This window comes from Balaenoptera acutorostrata, chromosome 1 (assembly GCF_949987535.1).
Source record: "Balaenoptera acutorostrata chromosome 1, mBalAcu1.1, whole genome shotgun sequence".
NCBI lineage: Eukaryota > Metazoa > Chordata > Mammalia > Artiodactyla > Balaenopteridae > Balaenoptera > Balaenoptera acutorostrata.
Window position 1 is genome coordinate 142,033,071 of NC_080064.1, and position 17,682 is coordinate 142,050,752.

A 17,682-nucleotide genomic window follows, 5' to 3' on the forward strand; every position below is an offset into this window, starting at 1 on the left:
TTAATTATTCCATACCAGTGGTCTCAACCAGGGGCAGTTTTGCCCCTCAAGGGACATTTGGCAACTGGAAACATTTTTGATTGTCACAACTGAGAGGTGCTTCTGGCATCTGTTGGTAAGGAGCCAGGAACACTACTAAACATCCTACAGTGCACAGGCCTGCCCACCATGACAAAGAATTATCTGACTCAGAAATGTCGATAGTACTGTGGTTGACAGGCCTGTGGTTGACAAAACCCTGCTCTACCTGCCTTTTCTCATACAAAACGGAGGGGTTAGAAGAAGAGGTTGATATGTGTGTGGCTAGACTAGGTAAGCTCTAATATTCAACTTGCACTCCTATCTCACACAGACCACTTCTATCCATGTCACGTCCATAGAAGCATGAATCAAATGAAATGCGCTAAAAACATTCCTCATTTTCTGCCAAAAGAAGAAAATTGTGTCCTCAAAATGCTGGGAGCTTTGCAGGTTCACAGCGACCACTGTGTTTGCCTGCACACTTGTCCCTGTGAAGTAAGAGCCAACGACTGTCTTCTTTGAGCTGAACTGCTTGTCTGCAGAACAGGTTTATCACTTCTAGCTATTCCCACACAACCTTCCCAACATGGCACAGATCCTAAGAAGTCCATGTCCTGGTTGTGTCCATTTGGCTTCGCATATAGTTACCATTCATTCATTCAATCATTCAATAAAATATGTGTTTTGTACCCACCAGGCATAAGGCAGTGCATTAATTGGGTGGAAAATGAAAGGACGGATAAATGAAGCCCCTTGTAGTGTAGTGGGGAGAAGAGATCCATACACCACAGTGTCTGAGGCAGGAGGTCATAAAGTGCCCAAGGTTCTCAGAGGAGAAAGAGATCGTGTTGTGTTATGATCACAAAATGCTTCGCAGAGGAGGTTTGGCATGAACTGGGCTTTGAAGTCTAGTTTTTTGACAGGTAGGTACAAGAGAAGGGGGACAGAAGGGGGAGAGAAGATGAGAAATGATATGCAGGAGGGTTTGCATTTGTGGAAGGTGTGTATTTATGTGTCTGTGGACTGGTGAGAGTCCTGCTTCATTGGAGCAGGCAGCGAGAGCTGCACAGTCGTAGGAGATATTGCTAGGAGCATAGATGTGGCAGGGCATTTTGTTCAGTTCTGGTCCTTGAAACAAGGACTTACATGGGATGATATTTAAGCTTGCTTACAACCCTAAGATTATAAGGTCTCGTGATTCCATAGTTATATTTGATAGGCACTAGAAAGTTCATCCCTTCATTCAATAAATAAATGTAATGAATTTTTTAGCAGACAGTGTGCTAGGCACGGGGTGGGCGGTGCAACATTGAACAAGTTCTTGGATTTTGCTGCACAGCAGGCTGGGGATAGGGTCAGAGTTGGGTTATGCAGTGAACACTTGTGGTAGAACCTGGAAGAGGAAGATGGGTTGGGAGGCTCTTCCCAGCTTCTGAGAAGGAGGTATAAAAGTCTGACCTTGAGAGGTGGTGGTGCACATGGAATGAAAGGAAGCCTGTGAAAGCGGAATAGAAAAAAAAACTGACAGGACTTGGGGAAGGGTTGATGGAGGAGATGGGCAAGAGGAAGAATCAACTTTGATTCCAAAGTTTCGTGCCTGAGTTAGGGGGAGACTGTGGTGCTGCAGTCAGAATTAGAGACCCGGGAAGGGGCTGATTTGGAGGGAAAGATGATGAGTTGATTTTTAAACCAGTTGATTCGCGGCGCTTTCAGGCCATTCAGGTGGAGGAGCCTTTGAGCAGTTGTGAATGTGGTACCACACTTTAAACAGAACAGGCCAAAGGAAAAGATGTGGGAATCTTCCATATATTAGCTGTGGTTGAAGCCATCTGGATGGATGAACTCACCAAGAGATAGGGTCTACATAGAGAAGAGGGTAGGGAACAGCCCGTGAGAGATGTGTACATTTAGGAGGAAGAAGAAAGGGAAGAAAAGAAAGAAGAAAAGGTGAAGAAGATGAAGGAGCAGCGAGGGAGGTGGGGGGAGAACAGGAGATTGGAGATGCTCCCGGAGGGGGCGGGGAAGCAGGGAGGCGGGGAAGCCAGTTCCTGCTGAGCCCCGGATGCAGCAGAATGTGTACTCACCCTGATAGCCTCCAGGGAAACAGACTCTGGTTTTAAAAATCCCTTGGAACGTATTTAGCTGTAGAAGTGTTGAGCTACCTGATCATTTTATCACTTCTCAGGGCCTCAGCCAGAGGGGGAGGGGGGGGAAAGGGGGAGGAGAAGGCTGTCCAGTGAGTCTTCCCTCCTGTGTGTGCGGAGTTGTGGTGAAGAGGTTTGCTGTGAGGGAAAAGCTGCTTGATGTGTTTTACGGTAGGTACCAGTGTGGCAACAAGGGGACTTTAGAAGCTATAGCCTTTGGCCTGAGAGGTGTCCCCACACCGGGAAGACACAGGGGACTGTCTGTGATGGATTTGGTCCGTGCCATCCTGTTCCCCACAGCCTGGATGGCTGTGTGGACATAGCTCACGCAAATCCTTCAGCTTTCCTCCAGGAACAGGGGCTTTTCATCTTCTTATTTTTGGTTGTGGAGGAGGCTACGTGCCCACTGCCTGACCCTCACTGACTCCAGAGTGACCCTGAGCTCTTCCACTGTGGGCCCTTGAAACCATTCTTGCCCAGCCTCACCGTTCAGGCCACACTTGCTCCTTCCGTGTGGCTCTTGCAGTGAGGGGGAGGGGTGGGATGTCATCACCTCTGGCATCAGACAGGTCCAGCTCCAAGTCTAGCTCTGCCACATGCTCGCTGTGTGATCTTAGTTTAGGGACATCGTTACTCTGATCTCATCTGAAAAATGGTTGAAGCCTCTGAAGATTCTTATGCAGATCAAATGAGGTAACACATACACGCTGCTTATTAGTTAGACCTTCCACAAATGGTAGGTATTGTTAGGGCTTTGAAACTTTTTCTTTCATTTTTCTGCTTCACTCTCTTTTCGTTGAATTGTTTTCAGAATTTCTTTCCCTCTCTTCCAATGTTTTCCACTTTATAAAAAGCAATTAATTTGAAGAAAATTATAACCTAACACCCCTTAGCCGGCTCCTGTCTGGCTCCCTAGGTAAATGGAGGGCCTTGAATGCTTTGATTGTTCTGGTAGAATTCCCTTTTGGAAGTAGGGAGCTGTCTTTCAGCATCACCTATAACGCCTGGTATCTGTCCTTTAAAATAGCACGATAATACCACCTACCGTGTGTGACACTCTAAGTTTACAAAGCATTTTCACACACATCATCTCAACAAGCTCAGCAGCATTTTGGGAGCTGGGTCTTTCACTACAGAGAGCTGGTGACTGTCTTCAGTTTTTAGGGGCGTGTGTGTGTGTGTGTGTGTGTACGTGTGTGCGTGTGAGCGTGAAGGATAGCTTCCTTTCTTTTAACACAAAAAGCTAAAGTTTCAAAGTAGGTGGGGTGTGGGTTAAACACTGTTCTAAATGGCAGGCCTGCTGGTTCGTGGGGAGGGAAAGTGGCCTGAAAGTTTAAAAATAACCTGAACATTATAGACTCCTGTGAATTCTACAGCCCGGAGCACCGCGAGTCTGTGGGTGTCTTACCTGCTGGAGGGTAGGCAGGGAAACAACAAGTTGAAAGGCAGGAGGATTTAAGTGTGCTGAATCCTTTAGTGGCACGCGTTGGCAGCAGAAGTATTCATAGAAAAAAAAAAATTCAAGCCAAACTGAGTGATCAGGTTCCATCTTCCTGAATGGTCGGAACGGACTAGCCTTGGATTTCCTGAACACAGAGCACTGGCTAATATTTGGGTCTGCAGTGCCGTGGACCCTCCTTCTCTGCTGCTGGGCGTCATCTCCTCTCCCTTCCTCACTTCTTCTCTCCCTCAGTGACCCCTCCAGAGTTGGGCTGAAAACTTTTCCAGATAGCTACCTAGAGTGACCCACCAGGGAGCTCAGGGGCTGGGGCATTTGGGGTAGATTTGGCCGTTCATTGGATAACAAGTAAGTGGGATAGAAAACCATGTTCATCATGAGTAAACTGTGCACACTAATATACACTTTGGATTTTGAGAAGTTTTGGAGAATTTGAACAGTTTTTGAAGGAGGACTCAGTTCTTGCCTGGCTTGTGCCTGGGGACGTGGCAATGCAGAACTGAGGCAGGTCAGGCTAATAATACCAGCATGGATTGGAATACAATGCACTTGACAGTCTGTTTTCACAGTTGGTCTGTCAATAGTCTCCTGAGGTTCAGATGGCAGGTACTACTGCTGTCATTTCCGCAGGTGGGGCAATAAACCCAACCAGGACTGAGGGATAAGTCTGTCTTGTCTCACACACACATAACTCGCTTATTCTGGGGTCTATCAGAACCTGCTGTAGTGTCTGGACATTTTCTTGCCTCTTGGAATTGTAGGATCATCATGAAAGTAAGTGGCCCCCCCCAAATCTCTATTAATGATATCAGTGAGAGGCCGTACAGTGTGGTGGTGAAGATAATGGATTTTGGAGTCAAACAGACTCAGGGTTGATTTTCTGTGATGTCGTTCACCACCTATCTGACCTTAAGTGAAATTATTTAGTCTCTTTCAGTTTTTCTTTCTTATGTGTAAAATGCAGAGTATAATAATACCTACCACATAGAATTAGTCTGAGAAATAAGGAAAGTAAAGGGCTTAGGACAGTGCCTTGCACATAATATGTATTTAATACCTATTGCAATTAGTATTATCACTAATTAGTACTTTTCTTTGTAATTATTGTTTGCTTGCTTGACGCATGTCCCTTTTTCTCTTTGTTTTTTATAGTTCTGGAATTTTTAATATGAAATTATGACTTATTGGAGAATAGAGATTATTTTAACAAGGGGAAAATAGCATCATAGGAAGCTTTGGGTGATTATATTAATACGTGACCACTTTACATCTGGCAGAATTTCTTTGAAGAATGTGATTGAGTGATGGGGTGATTATGTGAAAAACAAAACAAAAACAAGTTTTTAATGGAAAGGGCTGTATAGTGAGTGTGTCTATGTGTGTGTGTCCAAGGGACTGGCTTGTTAAGGGTATTAGAGAGGACTATTTCACAGATTCTCTCTTTTGATTGAGAATTACATTTCCACCTTTCCCATTTTAAATGACACATTAGGAATATTTAGAAATCTTCAAAAGAGCTTATAATTCTTCACCTTTGAATGCACTGTATTAGTAAGCCTGTCTGAAAGCTCTCGACAGCATAGGAAGATTCCTTGTGTATGTTTGGACACGTGACTGGCAGAACTTGAGATCAGATCAGAAGCTAGTGCGTGTGTCTGCATACAGTCAAAAGTGTGTGTGTCTCTTTCACATGTCATTCTTCATAAGGGAAAGAGGTGTATGATGGTGACATTCGCCTTTTTTGTAGAGAGAAGAGATAGAACCAATTAATTCTGTAGTGGATTTTTTTTTTGAAGCAGAATTTTATTCTGCTATGTTTTATTTTCTGAGGAAAGGGATCTGAAAATATTCTCTATGTAGGGATCTGAATGTCTCTTTTTAATAACTGATTCCCCAAACCTTAATTCAACTACATTTTTAAAGAGCAGGAGCTATTCCTCGTAGGGGAATGAACCCCGTAATTTATGATGGATAAAATGAGGGTGAGGCTGTAATTGTGCCGGAAAAGGTCCCTCTGAGTTAGAGTCACCTGATCTCCTACGCGAGAGGTAAGCACCCCTTCTTATTAAGGGGAGGGTGAACACTCAGAAAGGCCAGCTGGAAACATCAGACAACAGAACAGAGACTCAAAGTCAGTGGCAGAATGTGTTAGGAGAAGGGCAGCCCCTCAGACAGGGACCAGCTACCTGGTTGATGCCAAAGCTCTTTTTCACCAAAAAGAGTTGCAGGAGACCCAATCATTCATTCGTTGACTGTGTATTTAGTAAAGGCCTGCTATGAGAATAACATCATGCAGGCACCTAGGTAATAATGAGGGGGAATATATGTCTTCCGTGCTTGAGAAGCTTATACCACAGTGGAGGAGACATGGCATACCTAACTGCAGACTTAAGTAGGAATGTACTGTTGAAGTTATATCCATGGCAACAATGACAGTGAGTAAACAAGGTACTACGGATGAGCGATACGAAAGCTCTGTGAGTTTATAGGAGGTAGAGATCACAGATTGACTTGGAGAGGTTATGGAAGTCTTCATGGTGGAGGCAGAATTGAACTGAACCACACACCGTGAGGGATACCTCGGAGTTGGGGAAGCAGAAAAGAGGAAGCATGTGCTTGGGTCAGTCCGAAGCAGGTGCTGTGAGTAAGAGTTTTGAGGTAGGCATGGGCACAACGTGTTATAACTATGTTAATTGTCTGGTACACGGGGAGATGGTGTTGGAAAGGTAGGTTGAATTCAGATTGTCTTGAGTTGTCAGGCTAAGGAGTTTGGCCATGTTTTAGGCAGCGAGGAGCCACTGAAGTCAAGTGATTGACAGGGAGAATGATGTCACCTGGGTAGAAAGTGGCATTTTTGGAGGGGGAGCTTGCTTTGAAGGAATTGTAATGAATTCACTTTCAAATACATTGAGTTTGAGATGATGATGGGTAGCCCAGTTGGTACAAAGTTACCCATTACTTAATTGTGCATTTGGCTATGGAAATGAGGTGAAAGGTAAGGGATAGAGGCTAGATGTGGAAGTAGAGGATAGTTGAAACTGTGGGTAAGGACATGACCCCAGAGGGAGAGAAGTCAGAGAGAGAAGGTCAAGGGGTTGAGGACAGACCCATGGGGGCTCCCACGATAAAGGGACAGGAATAGGAGGAGTTTAGAAGGACCGGGCAGGGAGGTGGGTCCTTCTCTTACTCTTATTCTGGGAGGGGTGGAGACTGGGATGCTGAGGGGCGGACCTCTGAGAAGAAGGGGAGGTCAGTGGTGCCAAACCCTGCAGGACGGTCCAGGAGAAGGAGGGGAAAACAAGGACCATACAAGGTCAGTGGGGTCTTCGTGCAATTTCTGGGGGTTGGAGGGGCAGAACCAGTACGGTCTGCCCGGATGCACGTTTCAAAGCTGGCCTCAAGTCCATATCATATGGGAATGCCTTATTCACTCTGATTATTTTATACCAGGTGGGTGTAACCAGCTGTTCAGCGGAGGAGAGAGTGGGAGAGAAAGGGTGTGGTGATGGGCAGGTGGTGGCTTAGTCTGCGATGATTCCAACCCGGAGTCCTGTGAGAGACAAGCCTGGTGGGCGGGGTGGGTGCAAGTTCTCTTCATTGGACCAGCAGGGCTCCTCTAGGCTCTGTTTGGGCTCTGAGCTGCTTTTTTCCCTGCTGGTGGGACATCTTCTTCAAGAGTGAAACGTGGGGAGTGAGTGGGTCAGGAGCGGCCAGTCAGTGCAGGATGCAGCCCAGCGCCCTCTGATCCTCGGCACGACGCCACGCCTGACACGTGGAAGGCTCCCATTTTCTGTCTGTTGAATGAATGCATCAGCCCGAGCCCACCCAGGCTGAGCAAGCTTTGCAATGTGTGGGCTGTAGTTTGCTTTCCAAGTCAAGAGGCCAAGGGGGCAGATGAATGGGCTTGTTTCCATCAGTTGTTCTTACCCTTAGATGGCGAGGCACCCTCGGCTCACCCCTGTCGGTCAGAGCTGGAGCTCTGCGGAGTGGTCCTGCCGTCCTCTGCCTCGGCCGGACAGCAGGGCTGGACACTGAGGGTGGGAGCTGAGGTGCACAGGGATGGGGCAGGCATCCTTGGCTGTCTGGGGCTAGACACGGAACCTCCAAAATGACTTTCCCAATAGGGGTTAATGTCTTTTAAGTTTGACTTTTGTCCAGGCCGAAAAGTGACCTCATCTAATGGAAAACAAAGGATTGAAGTGGTAATACTAGACTCGTTTATGATCCTAGATACACTGAAAGAAAATAAAGATGCTGATGGTTAATGAATTCCCTACCTTTCATCCCCTGCACGCCCAGGCTCTTGTGTCCCCCAGCGCTTCTCCAGGTCTCCAGTGCTGTCTCTTTCAGGGGGTGCCACTGATTCTTCTGTTTTCCCAGCTGCCTCCAGCCCCAGCCCGAGGGGACGCCTCCCTCCTCGGCTCTTCCTCCACCCCACACCCCGTGCTCTCTTAGGGTGCACGCCACATTCTGCCTCCTCTTAGGGTTCTTCATAAGGACGTTTTCCCCTTCTCCTCTTTTAAACCGTAAGCTTTTAGGGGCCATGACTGTGTCTTAATTTATCCTTGACACTCAGAATCCCTGGGAACGATGCCAGGCACATTAAAAGGGGTTAGTGCTTATTTGTTCAATGGGTTTATGAATTCACGAAGAAGTAAACAAGCACGACTCTCCCAGGTATCAAGACCTTTGGGGTCTTCAGACTCTGGTCTCTAATATTTTGCTTTCTTTTCTCTTTTCCCTCGTCTTTCTAAGTCTCAGGCACTTACACTTCTCTCCACCTCCATCTATCCTGCACACACCACAGCCACCCGTGGGATGCACTTCTGAAGTCTGCTTTCAGAAGCAGAAAGCTGTCAGATGTGCGGTGTTTGCTGTGTGTACCGTGGTCACAGCTAAAATGTAGTTAACAAACACTTACGCGGCACTTATTGTGTGCCAGGTACTGATCTAAGAGCTTGATATGTATTAAGTAACTTAATCTTCATAACAGCCCTGTGGGACAGGTGATGGGCATCCTTAGAAATTTAACCCTCTGGGAGACTCTGTGGCTCAAGGTCATGGCTTACTTCTCCAAGGTCTAAGATCATGCCTGTGACCGGAGTCTTAAGCAAGGAAAACATCACCCTGACATGCAGTATGTTAAGAGTGGTCACACATTGTAAGGAATCCTGACCTCATGACCAGGAGATGCAGCTCTGCTGTTTCCTGTGTCTGTGCACTTGGACACGTCCCTGACCTCTGGGCCCCAGGTAATAGAATGTGTCTCAACAGTCCTGCAGCAAAGATGCAGTGAGATAACATTACCACGGTTGGCACCCAGGAAATATTGAGTTGTCGTAAATGAATGGTTTAAAAAATATTTTTTAGCAAACTTTGCACATCTATAGTTAGCTGATAGAGGGTTGGAGCTGTGCGGTTTCTCAGGCATAGGTTTGAGAAATGCCGGTTCTAGGGACAGACATTACATAAGGATGTGAGGTTATGTTTTCACCCAAGTCAGGGCTGTAAGGTATTGTGGAAGCTGCCAGAATCCCAAGATGTCTGCATCACCATAATGCTCCTCTGCTCTGCTATGAATCTGCACATGGTCTCCTGCCAACTTTTCTTCTTAAAACCCAATCCCAAATCCTCTCTGCATTATGTTCCTTAGAGCAATGCTTTGCATAAGAGTCTATTTCTTGGAAAGGCTCAACAGGGGAAAAATAGAACAAAAGGGGCCCTGATCACTTAAGCATAAGCTATCCGAGTGGAACTGGCCAGGTAAGGGGAGATGAGGGAGTGGGGCTGGTGGGAGGGCACACACCTTTAGATGAGGCGAAGGTGTGCAGACTCCCCAGTGGTGGGCTGAAATCTCCTGTGAAGATGGCCCAAGACCTGACAGATCTGGGAAGAGCTTTATGAATGAGGGAAATAGGCTAAGTGCTTCTCCATCTTTGCCACTCACATCTCTCCATCTTGGTACAAACTCCCATGGCCTGCCTGGTCTGGGGGGAGCGTGGCAACCTTGTTTCCTTCCTTTTGCAGAGGATGCTGGAGGGACCCCCAACCAGTCAGCTTCTCTCTTGCTTGCACTTTGAATGGTGCCCTGGAGTAGAGGAGTTGCGGGGTTAATGCTTTGAAATTGAACTGTCTGCATGGGATTCATACTCCAGGAAAGTTTTTCACTTGTTTCCTTGGATCCTTTTGGGTTTCTAGTTTGCAGGTCATTTCTTGCAGGAAGACATGTAGACCTTTTGGCTGCACCGTCTTAACTCGTGTGTGTGTGTGTGTGTGTGTGTGTGTGTGTGTGTGTGTGTGTACCTTGTACCCATGTGCCCAGTGTGTGGGGCTGCACGTTTCAAGTACTGTGAGATGGCTGATTGCATTGTTGGTGAACTTTGGGGCTTGGGCCTCAACAAAGTACCACAGGAGTAGAGGGCTGGTGACAAGAGCTCACGTCTAGGAATGTCTAGGCTCTGAGGTGTGGCGCCTGAGGTGCTAGGCTGCCAAGTACCTGAGCTCAGAGGGATATGCTCACAAATGACCAGTAGATGGTGCTCTAACAACATGAAAATATGGCTGCTCTCCCTCCTGGGCTGGAAAGGGATTTTAGGAAACCGGTTTCCAATCAGAGTTCTGACCAATTGCTGATTTTTTACATTTCCATTTGTGGGTCTTTAAGAGGACTCTGGAATTACGGACATGGGAAGGAGAATGCCCACCAAGTTCCCCTTACAAAGAGCATTACGGCAGTGACCTAATCTGAAGTTTTTTCTAAGGATCCTCCTGGATCTTGAGGGCAGTAGATGTGTTCCCAGTTAAGCATCTTCCCAGCGTGGTCCCAGGAGCATTTGGCCATTGATCAGATTCAATTTGAGGATGGTAAGCCCAGCATTCCCATAGGTTTAGCGTGATTGCAGAGTTTCTTCTCTTGATGTTGAACAATTTGGGATTACACTATTACTGCCCCTGAGAAATTAGCCTGGGTATTGGAAAAAGCCATCAGGTGAAAGATCTGTTAGAAGTCTAAAATCTGCCTCTTATCAGATGTGGACAAACTACTTAACATTTCTGAAACTCTAATTTGTCCACCAAATCAGGGTTGTAGTACATGTGTTGCCAGGCTGACCTCAGAGGTTTGGAGTTAGATTTACATAAAGTGAAAACGATTGAAGACACATAAGATATTGTTCAGCCATTAAAATTGTAGCCCTCTGGGGACTGGGAGAATGGGGGCATTGGAAAGCAGGAAAGAAGTTCACAGATCTCAAAGGGCCCAAGAGCTGTGACAGCCAGGTGGAGGTGAATATGAGAGCGTGCCTCCTTCCCAGCATTACTGTCCTTAGGCCAAGTCCATTCCCAAAGCCATTTATGCCATCATGTTTGCCTTTGTCCTCTTGGGCTCCACCCTCTAGGAATTTCCAGTTTTTAACTCCCCTACAGAGGTGCTCACGCTCCCCAGCACGCTTTACATCATCCCCAACACGTGCATTTGTGATCCCTGCCTCCTGAGAAGGTAGGAAGGTAAGCTTCAACTGCAGTGGGTCCTCACATTTCCGTGAATAATATCCTGTCTTGGGAATTCTAGGTCCCTAGAATTATAGCAGCAACAGAGAACACAGGACATTGTAGAGAGAGCAAAAGGAATTAGTACTGGATCTCTGCTTAGTAGGTGACATTGAAGACACAAGCCAAGGGTTCCTGATCTTCCAGGAACTTCTTCCAGGCGGTAATAGGTTGGTGAGCCCTGCTTCCTCTGAGAATTAACAGGCATGCCACCCTGTAGCCTGCAAAGGCCAGGACACGAAGTAGAGGGATGAAGTTGCAGCATGAGAATGAGGTCCATCAAGCATTCTAGCCAGTAAAGTTATACAATCTAATTTAACCCCAGAAGCGTATACTTTATTTTTATCATCATCTATTTTGTTCATGATTTTGCTCTCAGCTCCTAAAACAGTGCCTAGGGCTCAGAAATATTTGTCAAATGATTTGAATGAATTTTGTGCTATGGGTTATGGTCCTACCTCTGAAAGCATGGATTTGATCATTTCCGAAAGTCTTTTCTAATCCTGTATAGTTTACAGGGCTACTGAGACAGCCACTTGTGACTGGTTCTAAATGACTGACAGCTGACGGGACTTTGGGTTCATAGTATCGCCTTCCCTTTCACTCTGACTAGGTATTCAGGCAGAAAAGGACCCTCCAATTGAGGTAGGTAGAAGGACTGAGTAAGGCAGTAATTGGAAAGCAAAATACTCTGACTCACCTCGAATAGTAATTTGGCTTAAAATGGGCCTTCCTGAATCAAAAGGTCAACACGCCATGCCCAAGGGCAGCAGTGCCTGCTGGGGGAGGACGTGTTGAGACCATTCCTTTCATTTTCCAGCACCAGAGACTTTCCCTTCACACAGACACACACTCACATACATTCTCACACAGCAGACCCGTGTCAGTGCTCACATGGCCTTGCCCAGCACACACACACATCCACGGAGGAACACACGCTGCCTCTCACTCAGATGTCACCTCTCTTCTCACCAGTTAATCTCACACACCGACATTGTCTTCCACACCCACGAATCCACACTCACCCATGATTTCCAGCCTCTGGTCAGTCTTTTGTTTCCTTTCTCTGTCCCCCACCCCCTTCCATGGCTCAGGTGGGGAGGATTTGGATAGGGCTGTGCGTTCAGGCCAAAGCACGGGGGCAGCTGGTACCTATCTTCAGTGCAAACCACTGACTCACCTGTGCGTAAGGGCTTGGTTGCTAAACCCAGGGACTCGTTCTCTGGGACGTGAAGTCCACCATTCCCGCTTCTGCAGCTCAGACACTAATTCTATTTTTTCTTCATTATTGGGGTGGGTTTGAGGAAGTCAGTGGAGAGGACTTAGGGGTAAAAGATAGGGGTGGGAGGATCCCCCTGATTGAGAAGGTAGTTTTAGCCTAGAACTCACTACCTCGGAACTCAGTATCCCAGAGATACAGGGCTCTATTAGAGCCAAACCCAAGAGGTCGTCCCAGATCGCGTTTGGAGAGGGGCGGGGTGCAGAAGCTCCCGTCAGAGCTGGCTCCAACACCAGAGTGGCGGAGCCCCCATAGGTCCTAGCGCCCCTCGTGGGACCTCCAGGCTGCTAAGTGGGGACTTGGGCAGAAGAGGGTGCTGCCTTCTCTGCGGAAACCCTGGGGCAGCGCTCTCGGAGCCTGGGAGGTGCGGAGGCGCGGCGACCCGGCCCCGGCGCAGGGCGCGTAGAGCGCAAAGGCTTCGACTCCCGGTTAGGGCGGCGGCGCGCCGGTCACTGCGCGGGGCACAGCCCCGGCGGGCGCCTCTCGGCGGGGACGGGAGGCGCGAGAGCGTGCGCGCGTGCGTGTGCGCCCCCGCCAGGCCTCGGCTCTCAGGCGGAGACTCCGCCGCGCCGCCAGCTGAGCCAGCCTGTTTCCTCTCTGCAGTACTTGGGGAAAGGCGATTCTTGCCTGGATCTTTGCAGAGGGGGCCCGCTACCCTCTGGCTACATCGATCAGTAGCCCAAGCCAGCCTCGGGTCCCAGGAACCTCCTGCAGCGGTTGGCCGGGCCCTTCCGGCTCCATCCCCGCCCCGCCCTTGCTCGCCAGCCCCGCCCCCGCTTCTCCTGGCTCTTCAGTGCGCGCCTGGCTGCGCCTCTGCGCTCCGCTCGCTCTCCCCCTCCTGGCCTCCCCCTTCTTCTCCTCTGCTCCTCGGAGTGGGGCTGCCAGGGTAGAAGAGGACGACTGAGTCGGTAGTGAGCAAGTCCGGTCCTTGGACAACTCCCGTGCCAGGCTACCGCGGGGCTCGGCTGCAACCTGTTCCTCCCTCGCCCAAGTGCTCGCCCGCCCGCCCGCTCCCGCTCTCCCGCCCTCTCCCCGGCGCAGCCGCGGATCGCTGTTGCATGCTGATCCGGGGAGGCGGCGGCGGCGGCGGCGAGCGCTCCGGGCGGATGCTGGCACTCGGGCTTCGCTGCTCTCTGGATGCTGCTCAACTTCTCTCCCAAGCGCAGGAGCTTTGAAGTCATTTGTCCCTCTCTGGTTGGATCGACTTCTTATTTTGATATTTTGGGCGTTGCGGTTTACGCAGCAACCTCAATACCGCTCTCACCCCTCTCTCCCTTTCTCTCTCTCAACCTTTGGATGCGTCTGTGCTGGCAGATTTAAAGACCCAAGTCTTGGCTGTGGGATTTCTCAGATGGATTTGCGGGGGCTGGTGTTACAAAGCATGTCACCATAACCTCGTCCTTGTCTTTTTTTTTTTTTTTGAAAAGTTCTTTTGTTTTCATTTTTCCCCTCCCCCCACCAATAAATTATCAAACTGTTACCTAGCGGGCCGGTGCCTGCCTCTCTCCCAGAACTAGGTGGTGCGTCTGCCAGAAGAGGAGCTATGTTTGAAGAGCAGCCTACTCCACCCGTCTCCTCTCCAGTCCCTGCACGCCACCACACACTGGCATTTTGAAAAAAAAAAAAAAATTGCCTCCAGAAACCGAGCACACCCAAGCTCTTCCCCCCTTTTTTTCCTCCTTGAGGAATGGAGCTTCGCAGAGGTTGTATTTAGATTCAACAGTTCAGAGCGGCGGGGTTGCTGCTGCCGCCTTTCCGCAGAGCTCGCGAGGCTCCCCGGAGGCGGTGGTCCCCGTGTCCGTCTGGATGCGGCTCTGAGACTCCGTGTGTCTTTCTGCTTGTTGCTGTGTGCGGGTGTTCGGCCACGATCACCTTTGTGTGTATTCTGTCTGTTTAAACTTCAGGATGGCTCGCTTCGGGGAGGCGGTGGTCGGCAGGCCGGGGTCGGGAGATGGAGATTCGGACCAGAGCAGGAACCGGCAAGGAACCCCCGTGCCGGCCTCCGGGCCGGCGGCCGCCTACAAGCAGTCGAAAGCGCAGAGGGCGCGGACTATGGCTTTGTACAACCCTATTCCCGTCCGGCAGAACTGTTTCACCGTCAACAGATCCCTGTTCATCTTCGGAGAAGATAACATTGTCAGGAAATACGCCAAGAAGCTCATCGATTGGCCATATCCTTTCTTGCCCACCATCACTCCCCTCTCCCCCTTTGCATTTCTTCGGGTAAGGGGGGAAACCTAGCATGGAATTTGCACCCCCATTCCTTTCCTGGTGCCGATTTGCCTCTTTGCTGAAGTGCACTCTGTACTTTGGTGCACCTAAGAGGCAAGCTTGGTGCTGTAGAAACCGATGTGGGCACTAGTGTTTTGCAAGGTAAGACTTTTGGTTTTTGATATTTCCTACGTGGAAGTCTCCAGCATCCCTGGGTGCGTGGTGTTGTGGTGTCTGCCCCTTTCGCGGCTGGGCTTTATTCGATTCTCAGCCCCCTAGTCCCTTCACAAGCTGCATAGAATGGGTTGCCCCTAATCTCTGGGTTTTCTTTCATACTCAGCCCCCCTTTTCCCTCCCTTTAAGCCATCCCCTTTGCCCCCATACCCACCAGCCGGGAAGACACCTACACTATCTGCTTGTAGGAAAGTCAAGACTCCATGAGGGGATTTATCAGTTCAGAAGCTTCAAGAGCTCTGAGCCAAAACCCTGTAGACAAGTTGACAAATGGATAAATAACGCAGGCGTTTGGCTTGGGACCCAGCTAACTCTGCTGGGGACTGAGTTTAAGTTCCACTGGAAGTGGAGTGAATGAGTGTGTCAGGGGAGGCAATCTCTAATGACACAAACCAAACAACGCAGCGTTCGGGCTCTCTTCTCGGCCACGAAAGAGCAACTCATCAGGGCCCATCCTTTCCTTAGTCCTGGGTTGGGTACTCCTGCCTCTTAATGCTTCACCAGCTGAGTGCTCTCCTAGTGCCCAGGATCCAGGCAGATCTGCTGGGCCTGAATTCATCAGCAGGGTGCTGCATCAGCTGAGCCCAGAGGTGTGCAAGCAGTCTGTCTCTCCCTAGTTCCAGAGGAACTGCTCTCCACAAAGAGCTGGTGGGGGCAATCTCTGATGGTAATGGTGTCAGGGTGAACGGGCATAGAGGGAGGTTCTTTGCAGGTTTAATGAAGTGCACCAAATGCAGGCTGCTGATTAGGCATCTCACTGCCTCGTTCTTCACTAAGAATATGGGCGTCTGGCAAGGTCTCTACGAATTGGGGGTTGCTGGATGGTGAGGGGGATGAGTAGGGAGCAAGCCCATGGGATGGTGTTATATATGGGGGTAGGCTTGGAGACATGGGACTTTGATGCTTGTGGAGAGAGATTTCTTGGGAGGGATGCACCTGCAAAAGAGGCCACTCCTCTTCTTCCCTATCCTCCCTCCTCCCCACCCCCACCCTCCAGGTGTGCAGCAGGGAGACAGCTGGAGACACGTTGGGTCTCTAGTAGCAGCGAGGCTCATGGCTCACTCCCCTCGGGGCCTGGGCATCTCCCTGCTACCCCCACCCTAGTCTCTGGCCTTCCCCTCTTTCCTCCCTAGTTCCCTGCCTCAGCAGCATGGCGATTGGCTGGCTCGTGGTGCTTCTAGGCAGTACCCCTCATTAGAAACGGAGGAGCATCTCTAGGCAGATATCCTTCCTGCTGCTGCTCAAATCCTCCCACCGCCACCACTGGCTGGGCTTCTTCTCTCCTTCTCCCTGCACTCCCCTCCTTCTCCTACCCGCACAGAGTGATCCTGGGGCCAAACAGTACCAGAGTTAAACCTACCTAGGGTGAGGGGGACGGGGGAGGGTCCGTCCCTGCAGTCCCGCCCGCCGGTGCGCTGCACAAAGCGACAGCTCTCATTGTGTTTTCGTGCTGCGGCTGTGAACACTGCTCTAATCAGGTCCCTACAGATTTCCTCAGCGGCACCCCCTTCCCCGCCCGCCCATCTTCTACAATTCTCTAAAATTTCCCACCCACCAGGTGCTGCTTTACAGTGCCCCTCTCTTAGGGGCCTGTTTACCTAGACAGGCACCCTCCCGTTTCCCGGCGGTAGACAAAGCCGCCCCAGCCGCCGCGCGGGTGGCAGAGTGTGCCCGCAGCCAGCGTTGGTACCTCGGACAGCGCCACCGAAACTGCCCCGCGGCCTGGGCTCCACCGTCCCCGGGGTTCAGCACCTCGGGCACTTCCGGCTGGGCCCAGGCTCCCGGGCGGGGAAATTAAGCTCGTTTCCTACACCACGCGTTCGCCGCTTTTCACGTTTTCTCTTCCGCTGCAAAAACGCCGCTTTTCTAGCAGGAGTTGCGAGCGGCGCAAGGTGCGACTGTGGGTTTCACTGCGCTCTTTCCTTGTCTTCGGCCAGAATGCACCAAAGAGACTCAAAGGAGAGACTAGGGAGTTGATTTCGGCATCCTACTCGGTGCCTTGGCCTTGAGCCCCGTCCCAGTGGTCTCTTCCATCCCCATAGTTGGAAGTTTCACAGTGCTTCTACAGCATGTAGGCTGTTAGTGTTTGGAGAGCATCTGCTAAGGTGTGTAGTGGAGCCCTGTTGGCAAATTTAAAATACACCATGTTTGCTGTTTATTCCTGGCTGTACAATGTAATTGACTAATACATATTCCCTCTGGTGGTGACCATGTGGACACATTGCGCTTCTGTGGGTTCTGTGTTTGCTCTAATACCGCATAGAAGTTCCTAGTCTCACCTCTCTTCCTTTGTAATTCCTTTCTGGAATTATATTCCTTTTTCTTACTGTGAGTCAGTGTGATTACTGGTTACCAGTAAATCTTGGGAGCTAAGCTGTCTGGGTTCAAATCTCAGTTCCTTCACCAGCTCTGTGACCTTGAAAAGTTACTTCATTTCTCTGTGACTCAGTTTCCTTATCTGTAAAATGAGAATGACAATAATGAGTTACTGGGAGAATTAAATGAATTAATATATGTCAGGTTCCTAGAAACTGCCTAATTCCCTGTAAACACTAGCTATTATTATTAATAGAGTCCTTCAGAAATTTCAGCATACCAGAAGGGAGGGATCTTAGTTCCAGGTGAACGAAGTCTTCTAGGCTCTTGTCTCCCACAGACAGCAAAGACCAGCATCACCTGGAGGCTTGTTAAAAATTCAGAATCCCAGATACAGAGAGAAGAAACCAGTGGTTTCCACAAGGGAGAGGGGCAGGAGGAGGGGCAAAATAGGTGAAGGGGCTTAAGAG

At 49.5% G+C, this 17,682-nt stretch overlaps 1 protein-coding gene across 1 annotated transcript in view; it reads left to right on the top strand.

Annotated features, from left to right (window-relative positions):
- The window catches only part of CACNA1E (calcium voltage-gated channel subunit alpha1 E), a 376,346-nt gene that overhangs the window by 51,018 nt on the left and 307,646 nt on the right, over positions 1-17,682 (top strand). The window contains exon 2 of the mRNA XM_028168021.2: positions 14,356-14,622. Within this exon, the coding sequence (XP_028023822.2) occupies positions 14,356-14,622 (267 nt within the window). The remainder of the gene's footprint in view (positions 1-14,355; positions 14,623-17,682) is intronic.